Source organism: Mirounga angustirostris, unplaced genomic scaffold (genome assembly GCF_029215605.1).
Source record: "Mirounga angustirostris isolate CCGP_5_RB_7025 unplaced genomic scaffold, mMirAng1.0.hap1 SCAF_3, whole genome shotgun sequence".
In the NCBI taxonomy this organism is placed as follows: domain Eukaryota; kingdom Metazoa; phylum Chordata; class Mammalia; order Carnivora; family Phocidae; genus Mirounga; species Mirounga angustirostris.
Window position 1 is genome coordinate 167,315,406 of NW_026991711.1, and position 12,694 is coordinate 167,328,099.

A 12,694-nucleotide genomic window follows, 5' to 3' on the forward strand; every position below is an offset into this window, starting at 1 on the left:
TTTTACACCTCCAGTGCTGAAAAATTACCTTTAATATGTATTTAATCAGTTCTTGGGGCTAGTTACATGCATTTCATCTTTAAAAAAAAAAAAAAAAAGTGGTACTCCTTGATAAACTTTTAAATGCCTGAGTTGCTTTTTCTTACGATTGAGTTGAAGTAATAAAGGAGTTTACCATGAATGAGATGGGCTGTCTGAACAAAAATGAAAAGCACTTAAAAGTTTTTTTTTCTGCTACTGGATTAAATTAGGATCTCTGAAAAATCTAGTAAGGAGCAAGGTTAGAGAACAAGAGGTCTGCGGGATTGATGGTGAGTTTTTTGCCAAAAGGTGAGAAGTAAAGACTGATACTTTGTTGTAGAAGAGAGAATTAAGTGGGAACTTAAAATTGCTAAGAAAGACCTTGGTGTAGGAGTAGAGGGTAGGTCTGAAAGTTGATGGTAATAGAAAATTTCTTTCCCAAAGTTAGTGAATCTTTTCTGAAACTAAGATTTCTTTCTTCAGTTTTAAGAGTTTTCTAATGAGCTGGTTATCTGTGAGTTTCTGGTTATAATTATATGACGGTATAGATGTAACTAAAAATGCTTGTAATTTAGCCAAAGCTGACTAACCATTATTTCTGAGGGTTGTTACCCCTATTTGTGTAGACGATTGGCAAATAGGAGACTCAGAAATACATTGTTTATCACTGAAGTGAAAATTGTTGTTTGTTCCAAACTATCTGTACTCCTAAAGGAGTATCATTTCCTTGAAAGTATCAGTAGCAGCTTTGTTTGCTATGACCAGTAATACTAATGCTTTGGTTTAATTTACTGTCATTTAACAGTCTAGTCATTTATTCAGTGAACATTTATTGACCATTGACTTTTTATAGTAAGTGAAATAACTGTAAGAAAATTTATTCAGGTAAGTATTTTTATAGATATTAAATGAAGCGTTGTGCTAGTTGCTGTAAACAGTAAAACCTGAGTATATGGCTCCTGCCCTCAGAGAACCTACATACAGTATAGTGGAGATGACAAAAGTAGTCTAAGAAAGAAGGATGTATGCATGGCTCAATGTCAGTTCTTTACTACTGTTCTGAAGAGCTGTAGAGTTTAGAAGAGAAGGAATTTAGTGAGGAAAAGTTTTATGAGAAAAACAGAATATAAATTGAATGCTAAAGAACTTGGATAGGTAGCGATAAAAGGGAGTGTGTTCTAGGCAGTGGCAAGGACAACAAAAATGAAGACATGGAAGCAGAATGAGGTACAAATCAAGATAGAACAACTTTCAATGAAACATTTTAATTTTAGTACCATATTTTAAGAATTATAAACAGTTTATTATGATGTCTGTTAGGGTATAGTGTATTACTCATAAACTCTACTATATTGGGGGAATTCAAACTTAACATTAAGTTTTACCATTAAGGGAATAGTAACTCCTTCATTTTTTACAGATGACTAAACTGAGCCTTGGAGAGCTTAAATGATTTATTTGCTGGTAGAACTTTTTCCCTGAGCAAGAAATAACAGTAAGCATAGTCTTCATCACTGTTTTTGTAGCATTATCTTTTTGTAAAGAAGGTTTTCATGTTTCTAGCTTTATTGATTACTAGGATTTTTGTTCCTAAACAGCAATACTTTAGGTTTGTAAAAGTTCACTTGGAAGAAGTATTCTAGCCAAGGTATTAAAAAAATACATTGGTTTCATTATCTTACTAATTAGATCTACATCAATAGGAGGGGCGCCTGGCTGGCTCAGTCAGTAGTTTGTTGACTCTTGATCTCAGGGTCATGAATTCAAGCCCCTCGTTGGCCGTGGAACCTACTTTAAATAAATAAATAAATATTTTTTAAAGGATCTGTATCGGTAGAAAGATTACCAATAAATGGCCAGCTCATGTTTTTTTTCCCCCCATAATTCATTGTATATCTGTCATTTCAAACTGGAATTTTATGGTTTTAAATCATTGTTATTGAATACTTGTTTGGAGGGAATTGATAGGCAACCTGGTCATAAGGATTAGTTTATACTTGCCAAGCTCTGTGTTGTGTGTTTGTGTGTGTCTTTTTATATAACACATACTGTATCTCTTGTTACAAGCTTGTAAGCTCTTTGAGAGAAAATTTCTTGTCTGTTTTAAACTCTAGTCCCCATAGTTTTCGGTAGAACACTTATGGAATAGGCGCAGAAACTGTATTTGTTTAATGAATGATTCCCTCTTGGGAGGGTCACAACTTTGAAAGGCAGGATTAAAAACAGTCCCCCTGTGGAGATGCACAGAGTAAAGGAAGCAGACATATATGCTTCAGACAGTTAAAACTTACTGAAATTACAGATTGATTTTTTAAAAGCCAAGGAAATTAGTCTCATTTTTCCATAGCTTAAAAAGGAGTTTTTCTACTTCAAGTTTTCATTAAACTCTGATGCTTTACTAATCCTTTTTGCCTCTGAGACATGAGAAATGGCCTGAGATTGTATTATTAATCAAAACGACCTTACCAGAAATCACCACCAGGTTGGTTTAAAAAAAAAAATAGTACATCAGTGAGTGTACATGATTTTGATTCTTTCAGGAATAAAGATACCTAAACTTGCAGTGAATCTTTTATCAGAACTGTATGTAAAGTCTTTGCTGTTGTTTGCATGTAATTTATCGGCTTTGTAGCTTTACCACTGCTAATTTTAAAATGTAGTCCAATATATTCTTGGTGCCTAGGTGCTTGGGCTTTTTCTAGCAAGCAAAACATAATAAAAATGCTTAGCCAAAAAAAAAAAAAAAAAAGCTTAGCATGTGGCTTAATTGTCCATGGGGTTCCATTGCCAAATAGAAAGAATTCTTCACATTTTATAATATTGGAGGCTGTGTGGTATACCTCTGCAGTCTTTTAAAATCCTTACAAATCTCTTAACATGTCTAGTTCTCCATCTGTGAAGTCAGAGCTAAAACTGGGATTCCGGTCTTATGACTCCTCCTATAACACGTGCTGTCTCACTCGAGGAAAAGTGAATTGTCACTCTTCCATGTCTAATTTGTAAATAATTCACCAAGAATAGCATTTCAAAATTTAGTTCAAAATAGACCTGTCAAAATAATAAATGTTAACTTCATAAACACACTTGGATATTCATTTTCCATTTGAATGTAGTGATTTTCACATAGTCCCTCGGGTTTTATTGAGTAAATGGAACAGTAGGCTTTAAATATTTAATGTCAGGGCATAACTTTTGTAGGTCCTTACAGTTTAGCATTGAGCTAGTTTATGAATCAGAACTTAAAATACGAAGACAGTTTCACTCTTTAGTCAACACAGAAATTGCTTTTCTATAAGTAACTGTTTGTAGGAGGTGTATAACCCTTTTTTCCTTAAAAAAATTAATTTCCAAAAAATCCATTTATTAGAACTTATATAGGTAGCTTATGTAGGATCACGTCTTTGAAATGCTTAAGGTGTAAAAAGCTGTAAACATAGTATTGGATAGGAAAGAAAGGAAAATAGGAAGGGATGGGATAAAATGTTACTATCTGAAATAATGCACAGTCATGGTTGCTGTCTCGCTAAGCAACACTGTTTGTCTCTTGGTGACCAGATACATGAAGGCTTGTTTGAGAGCCATGAGTAGTCAGTCTTACTTGAAGGCAAACAAGGCAAATACATTTTGCCAGTACTTAGAAAATAACGACTTTGATTTGAGAAAGCACTAAAGCTTTTCTCCTGAAAGTTAATATAGAATTAGTCACATCTTATAGGATGACTATCATCATGCAGCTCATTTCTATAAATCATGTAACATTTTTCTAATTCACTTCTGTTAAATACTTCTTTGAGAACAGTGTCTTTCTTGTAGCACATGCTACACATTTAAAAATAATTAAAAATAGCATTCAAATATTGTGATTACAGAAATGCAGTAAATTGTAAAATATGAATATTGAACTTAAAGCCATTTCTCTGAGTTCAGTCCAGTGAACAATATAATTCAGGGGATTAATTTTATTAAATGGCATGGAAAAGTTTCCCTGTTACTGTATGCTGCCTTTTTTGGTAGTAGTGGTTGGGTTATACTGATATTTACTATTTTTTTTTTTTAAGATTTTATTTATTTATTTGAGACAGAGAGAATGAGAGAGACAAAGAGCACATGAGAGGGGGGAGGGTTAGAGGGAGAAGCAGGCTCCCTGCCGAGCAGGGAGCCCGATGCAGGACTCTATCCAGGGACTCCAGGATCATGACCTGAGCCGAAGGCAGTCGCTTAACCAACTGAGCCACCCAGGCGCCCTTGATATTTACTATTAATACAAAGAATTTATTAAAATATATAAGCAAATTTTCAGGCTTTTATTTTTGTCTTATAAATGTTTAAATCTCATCAAGTTCAAATCACACAAATAACTTTCCCTTTTCTTGTCTTTCTTTAATATTTAGACTAGAAGCAGAAGTATGGATTTATTCTCCTAATTAAGGGAGAAAGACCTTAATAAGAGCACAGAGTAAACTTTCTGAAAACTGTCAAAATTTACATAGTTTAATAAAGACACTGATTTATTTATTTTAGTTTATCACATTTCCTATTCATACTCTTTCTCAAAAAATGTATATAACTTCATTTTGATAGTGTGATTATTCTAATTTAATAAAATTTTATAGTTAAAGTTGAGATATCTGTGTTGTGGGGTATGTGTGTGTACATACATACATATATACGTACCTACACATTATGTACATATATACAACATTGAGTCAGCTATTTTCCTTTCTGGTTTCAGTGAAGATACGCTAAATTTAATACCACAAGACTATTTATTATTAGCATCAGAAACCTGGAGCATTGCTAAATTTCCAGTATTGATTGCATACACCTCAGTTGATCTAGTTTGAGCATATAATAAATGACAAGTATTTCAAAGTTAACAACCCCCAAAAAATGTACAGGGAAAAAAAAAATAGAGGAAAAAAGGCAGTGCAACATAGTTATTGATTCTTGGAAAGCCAAAGTCTGTTGTGTAGCACCTGAACATTTTGTTACTTTCTTTAGTAAATTAATCATAACACTTTAGAAAATTAATCAAGACATGTTGAGAATGTGTTAGCAATGCTTTCAGTCAGTTATAATATCCTTAAAAGTAAATAAGCAGTACAAAATATTCTGTATCACCCATGGCTGTTTCTGGGTATACTTCTGCAAAATATTTTTAATATATATTTGACTATGACAACAAAATAGTCCTGTAGTTTTAAAATCATGTGCCCAAATGTGCGTTTTGCTATGGTTACCCTGGAGACTTTCAGACTTCTACTTGTGTGATTTCCTTAAATCACTGGGCTTTTGAGATTAAGAGGAGTCAGCCACTTGCTAGGGTGCAGGGGGAGGGTTTTTTTCTCATTTATAATTAAGGTCATTTACATTTTTAACAATCACAGCAAGTATTCATGTGTTCCATTAGTTATGGATGCATTATTCTTCGGTCAAAATTCATAGTTCATTTCTCTGAATATGGTAGATACTCATCTCATCCTAAATTGGATTAAATTGGTTATAGACTTAAGGGATTAAAAAGTAAACTAGGTTGTGGGGGAGATGGGTTTATTTTTTATAAACTTGAACCTGAATAGAATGTTTAGGATTCTAAGGACTGGGGCACTTCCTAAACGTCAAAATATATTTAAATACTTTATCAACGAGGGTTTTACTTGTTAGCTTTAAAAATACTGACAATCCTGGGCGCCTGGGTGGCTCAGTCGTTAAGCATCTGCCTTCGGCCCAGGTCATGATCCCGGGGTCCTGGGATTGAGCCCCACATCGGGCTCCCTGCTCAGCGGGAAGCCTGCTTCTCCCTCTCCCACTCCCCCTGCTTGTATTCCCTCTCTCGCTGTCTCTCTCTGTCAAATAAATAAATAAAATCTTAAAATAATAAAATAAAAATATTGACAATCCCTCCAGCATCCTTCTCAGCTTGCTTTATTTTTTTATATGTTTGCTTGTTTTAGAGAGGGAGAGAGGGAGGAGAGGGGGAGAGGGAGAGAGAGAATCTTAAGCAGAATCCACACCCCATGTGGTGCCCAATGCGGGCTTCTATCTCACAAACCTGAGATCATGACCTGACCCAAAGTCAAGTCACTTAACCAACTGTGCCACCCAGGTGCCCCTCAGCTTTATTTTTTACACAATACCTCTCACCATCTGATATATTATACATTTTACTTTCTCTTCCCTGCTCTACACACTAGAATGTAAGTTCCACAAAGATAAAGTTTTTTTTTTTGTTTTTTTTTTTAATTTTATTTATTTATTCATGAGAGAGAGAGAGGCAGAGGGAGAAGCAGGCTCCCAAGGAGCAGGGAGCCCGATGTGGGACTCGATCCCAGGACCCCGGGATCATGACCTGAGCCGAAGGCAGACGCTTAACCATCTGAGCCACCCAGGCGCCCCAAAGATAAAGTTTTTTAAAAAATTTATTTTGTGTATTTCTTTTTCCCCAATAATTTGACGGTACCTGACATATAAGTTCTCAGATATGGTACCCTAATACAAGTATAATGTATATAATGTAAATTGTTAAAACTGAAGATATTATTGGTTTTATTTAGTTACTAATGGTGAATTCTCCCAGGATATATTGCTATATAGAGTAAAAGTAAAATTCATTGCAATATAAAAGTTCTAAACGCAATAACTTTAAAGAGACATTATTCTCAATTTTCATTTTGTCCTAGTAGGTAGTTTCTGATTGCTTTAGAGTGACTATTCTGTTATCATTTGTCTTCTCTCCTTGCCTCTATATAGAATCTGACACCAGCCACTGATTCACTTATTTCTCTAAAGGCATACTAATGTAAGCCTTTGCTCATACCATTTTTCTTATCAGAAAAGTTATCCTCCTTCCCCAAATTTATGGTGCTGTGTCCAACTTCAGTGCTTCTTTGGAATTTCCCCACTTTCTTGACTATTGCAGAACATTTTCTCTTCTTTTAAATGTCATGGAAGCACTCATTTGACACTATACTGAGAGGTTTATCTAAACTACATCTTAAAGTTGTAAATACTGTCTTCACTGTGTAAAGGATACCTAAGTGATACAGTCTTAGGTAAGTTTCTTGAAGCTTTCTAAGATGGAAAGGAAAATCTTCTTTGTCCTCTTCGAAAATTAAGAAAGGGGATGTTAAAACTATTTAATAACTAACAACAGTTGTGACCACAGTAACGTAATGAGTAAAAGAGGTGCTGTCCACCATGCGAGAGAATCTTTATTAACTAGTAGTCTGGTCTTGTAGCATTTTTTTTTTTTAAGATTTTATTTATTTATTTGACAGAGAAAGAGATAGCAAGAGCAGGAACGCAAGCAGTGGGAGCGGGAGAGGGAGAAGGTTTCCCCTCAAGGAGGGAGCCCGATGTGGGACTCGATCCCAGGACCCTGGGATCATGACCTGAGTGAAGGCAGACGCTTAATGACAGAGCCACCCAGGTGCCCTGGTCTTGTAGCATTTTTTAAAAGTGCTGCTAACTATCTCAAGTTGTATTGCATTCTCATGATTTTATATATCAGTAAGTGGTAATAGCTCTGTATTAATCCAAGATCAAGAGGCTAGGTAACCAGGCGCCTGGGTGGCTCAATTGGTTAAGCGACTGCCTTCGGCTCAGGTCATGATCCTGGAGTCCCAGGATCGAGTCCCGCATCGGGCTCCCTGCTAAGCGGGGAGTCTGCTTCTCCCTCTGACCGTACCCCCTCTCGTGCTCTATCTCATTCTCTCTCTCAAATAAATAAATAAAATCTTTAAAAAAAAAAAGAGGCTAGGTAACCTATTCTTAGTGAATCTGCCTTTTACTATCTATACATATTACTGTAGAGTAAAAGGAAATACTTCATTTATTATATATATACTATTTTATTAAGTGACCTGCATAATTATGGGTGTGTATATACATCTTGTGGTGTCATTTCCTAGGATCAGAGCATTTAAAATTGGAAGAGCTCTTTAGTTCATCTTTCTAGTTTTTACAGATGAGGAAACTAAAACACAAAAAGTTTAATTTTTCCCATGACCACCTGGTGACAGATCCAGCTTTCCACCGAGTATTAGGCTCCCTTTCCCCACTACTCACAGCAGCATTGTTTATTTCTCTCAAGAATAACACTAAGAATCACTTCACTCTTTATTTTTCATATTAAGAAGAATAACTCTAAAGAGCATTATAACAAAATGATACATATCTTTGTGAATTGGTTTAAACATTTTTGTTTCTTTTAGGCATGATACTGTTTTGAAATTTATTATATACTTATGGTTCTAAAGGATTATGCTAATTTTTAGGGGATAAATCATGAAAATTCCCAAATCTTAAATATCAGTACCTCCCAAATTTTGTAATTCTGAATTATTGGGAGAATAAGAATCCCCAAACTGTCAAGCTAATACTAGATTTTCAGTGATTTCTAAGATCCAATATGTTTCTGATATTCAAGGCCCAGTATTTATAGAACATTCTGAATTTATATGTACCTGATTTTTTACTTATTTTATAGTAGTATTCAGTCTTTTTTTATTTTTGTGTTCCTGAAAAGCATTCATTTGTGTAGTGAATTAAGAATCTCCTTTCTTGGGATGCCTGGGTGGCTCAGTCAATTAGGCATCTGCCTTCGGCTTGGGTCATGATCCCAGGGTCCTGGGATCAAGTACCGCATCCACCTCCTTGCTTGGCGGAGCCTGCTTCTCCCTCTGTCTGCCGCTCCCTCTGCTTGTGCTCTCTCTCTCTCTCTGACAAATAAATCTTTAAAAAAAAAAAAAGAGGGCGCCTGGGTGGCTCAGTTGGTTAAGCGACTGCCTTCGGCTCAGGTCATGATCCTGGAGTCCCAGGATCGAGTCCTGCATCGGGCTCCCTGCTGTCTGCAGGGAGTCTGCTTCTCCCTCTGACCCTCCCCCCTCATGCTCTCTCTCTCTATCTCATTCTCTCTCTCTCAAATAAATAAATAAAATCTTTAAAAAAATAAAAATAAAAAAAAATTTTTTAAAAAAGAGTCTCCTTTCTTCAAACAACTTTGGAAATACACATACTGGCTACAGTAATTGATCCTGTGTCTGGATACTGCACTTCCAGCTAGACTGTTCCTTGGTTGATAGAAAATTGAAGATTGTAGATGTGATACTGTATTATCTCTTCTCTCACCACCTGAAGATTATGAACAGAAAAGAGCAAAAGTTTCTGAAGTCCAAAAAGAATACACCCACTTTAAATATTAGTTTAGTCTAGTTGAGAGACTATTTCAGTACCTTCATGGTAAAGGCCAAAAGAATAATGTCTGTGTTAGTTCAGTCAGTGAGTTGCTTATCTGAGACAAATTGTTATTCCTTATATAATTCTCACCTGCACTCTGAGAAAAGCACTTTGAGAATTTTCTGATCAAAGACAGTATTTGTACTCTTGCTTTGGATGTTGATACCTACTCGAGCTAAGAGTTAAAAAATTAAGAAGGCTATTCCCTTTTCTGAAAAAAAGATTAATAGTTTGTTGCCTGAATGAAAGAAATGACAATAAAATACTGGTGGTTTATATGAGGGAATCATATGCATTGGAAATATCACGCTTGGTTGTTTTGGTTTTTGTGTGTGTGTGTGTTTTGTTTTTGTTTTTGTTTTAAGAATTTTACCTAGTTGGGGAGGGAAGAAGAATGCAAATCACATGCCTGTTTTGAATGTGTCCTATGTTAACTAGCGGTTTTGTTTCTTTATTATAATAATGTCACATTTTATTTTCTGCAACAAAAAATTATAATGATGCCCTATACCTTAAATGTCAGAAAAAAAGTAGTTCTGATGTGGTATAATAAACAAAAACAAAAGATATATGATCTGTGCCATAGATTGCTTTTAATCAAATGGGCAAGTGAAACTATATGGATGACAGCACAGGTTTAAAAAAAAAAAAACATGGCCTGGAATAAAGTCTTTCAAAAATGGTTGGCTCATACTCTGTCTGCAAAGGATGTATTATGATGATCAATTTGTATTTGTCTTCATTCTCATTAAAGTGATGGCTTAGGGAGAAGATGAAGAAAAGTTTATGGATTTCTGTCCTTATTTAGCTTGACTCAGTTCAGTCTTGTCCTCAGATGGATTCACTACTTATTCCTAAGATTAGGTTTTATTGTTTTCACATGCCATTTTCTTGCAGATCAAAAGTATAAACAACATTTGGGATACATAAACCATCTTGTCGTTGATGTTGCTTTGTTATTTTTGATGTCTTTCTTAATTTTTTTAGTTTAAAAGAACACAGACTGTAAGTACATAATTCAGTTACCACAAATTAAGAATAAAATTATTTGATAAATTTTTAAGAATAGTATTTTTATTCTTTGGAAATGTGGGGTAAACAATTTAGGCAAGATTTAAACAAAAATAGTAATTTCATATAAAATATATTTAGGATTTAAATTTTTTTTTCAACAGGTATCTCAGAATCATGATTGAAATAATAGTTTTTGGTTCATAGTTTTCAAAATGTTATTCATGACTTCTGGTATTAAAATCTTAAATTGTACAAGTAATCCTGAAATGGTGCTGACGGGAAGAAAATAAAATACTAAAATATGTAAAAAGTAAAAGGTGAAAAAGTCATCCTGTCCAATTCCACCACATCTTCCTCTCCTCAGAGCTACCACTTACAATTTAGCATATAACTTCCCACACCTTTTTCGATGCATATACATGAGACACATTTTATAACAATTTATTTGACTTTTTTTTTTTTTTAACATAAGTAGAATTCTCTTTTACAGTATATACGTTCTGTGACTTGCCCTTCCACTCAGTTTATCTTGGAAAACTTTATATGTCATTACATTACAGCTAGACTTCTCTCTCTTTCATTGCTGTAACTTCTCGAGTGGTCCTTCGAATGATGGATACTTGTTTCCAGTTTTTCACTATTATAAAAAAATTCTACAGTGAATATCCTTGAACATACATCTTTGTGAACTAGTCAATAATGGAGTTTCTTATTCTTATTGACTAGTAGTTTCTCTGTATTCTAGATGTTAATGTGTCGATTATATGTGGCAGATATTTTCTCTCTGTGCACTTGTCTTAGTGTCTTTTGTCATATGAATGTATTAAGTAATTATGTAGTCAAGTCTGTTGATCCTTTCATTTGTCATCTCTTTTGTGGATTCTGTATATCTAAATTATTTATACTCCTTTCCACAGAGATATTTTTACTTCCGTTTTTACCTGTCACTTATAAAACTTTTTATAGAACCCTGTGAATGATGGCAAAATGTATTAGAATGTGATACGTTCTGATGGCATGTAGTAATCACATAAGGATCAGTCGCAATTTTGATTATCAATTTCAGAGTTATAAAATAAAAATAATAAATTCTGGAAAAGTATTGGGGTTTTGTGTTATTTATGGAATCACTATAGGTAGTTGTCACTATTAATAAATTCATTTTTGACAGGTAATATGCCAGGCACTAAATGACAACAGTAGTACACAAGTGAGAAATAATCCCCTTTTTTGTGAATCCTTTAGACATGATTATCACCAGAAGTTTGTTTATTTCTGTTACCAGAAATATCTCATCTGCATGTAGCTGCTGCTGCTAAGAACTGTTCTCCACTAACTTTTGCTGCCATTCAGTGCCACATTACCCAACAAATATACTAGCAAAGCAGGGTCCCAAAGTAAAAAAGAGCAGCCTTGATTAACTTACTCAAAATGTTATTTCATGTATGTGTGCATGTGAAGTGTTGCACACTGTACATGGAGTGAGGAATCAGAACGCTAAGATTTGCAGTGTTTGGGGCCTCTAATTTGGCTCTGTGGCTATTTATCCCACCTTTCTATCTTGATACCCCACAGCTTGGGCTGATTTTGTCCCACTACCAGTAATTTCCTGTGGAGGTAGCTTATAATTTTCTGTTTCTGCCCTATAATAGGAGGGAATAGCCTCATAGGAAGTACCATGAAGCCAGTATCTCATACACCCTGGTATCAGCTCACTTCTGCTCTCTACCTTCTCTCCATACCTGAGGAGTACAATTTGAAAAAATAGAATTTTACTGGCACCCTCCTCCCCTTGTTAATAGGAGAGATTCGTGGAAGGGAGGAATCCCTTCTTTCTTCTAGATGGACTAACAAGGGAAAAGACAGGTGTTTTTTTTGAAGGGACTAGAACTTCTGCAGCTCAGCAGACTTGGACAAGTTTGACAATAATTCAGCTAGATTATTTTTTAACTAGACTTCTGAGTGCATTTGCTAACCTAACCACACATATACCAATTTATAACCTGAAATTTGCCTTTAAAGTCACAAAAGCACAAAGCACTGTAGTGCTTGTAACACTCTTCCATATTATTGTAGGTAACTAAATGACCATGGAATCTGGAGCAGAGAACCAGCAGAGTGGAGATGCAGCTGTAACAGAAGCTGAAAACCAGCAAATGACAGTTCAAGCCCAGCCACAGATTGCCACATTAGCCCAGGTATAAAATACATGGAGAGATTCCAAGTTATGTCTCTTCCAAGAGGAATATGTTTTAGACAAGAGGATTTAGTTTTTATTGCAGAGATATGCATAGAATCAGCAGAGACATTGTTAGAATATCAAAATTCCTATTTACTTAGCGTAATTTTAGAAATGATTCAGTTAACAGAACAGAAAAATGTATTGTTAAAACACTATTTGTAGTGACCTGATTCAGAATAA

General features: G+C 34.9%; 1 protein-coding gene across 7 annotated transcripts in view; it reads left to right on the forward strand.

Moving 5' to 3' along the window:
• Positions 1–12,694, forward strand: part of CREB1 (cAMP responsive element binding protein 1) — a 63,109-nt gene that overhangs the window by 5,877 nt on the left and 44,538 nt on the right. For 5 of the 7 annotated variants that reach the window (XR_010410277.1, XR_006789533.3, XM_045868120.3 and 2 more), the window contains exon 1: positions 12,349–12,470. The exons of the other annotated variants lie outside the window; for them this stretch is intronic. Coding sequence is in view for 3 of the 5 variants with exons in the window: in XM_045868120.3 (XP_045724076.1) it covers positions 12,357–12,470 (114 nt within the window). In the remaining 2 variants the exon portion in view is untranslated. Of the gene's footprint in view, positions 1–12,348; positions 12,471–12,694 lie in introns of those variants that run through there. 7 annotated transcript variants of the gene reach the window in all.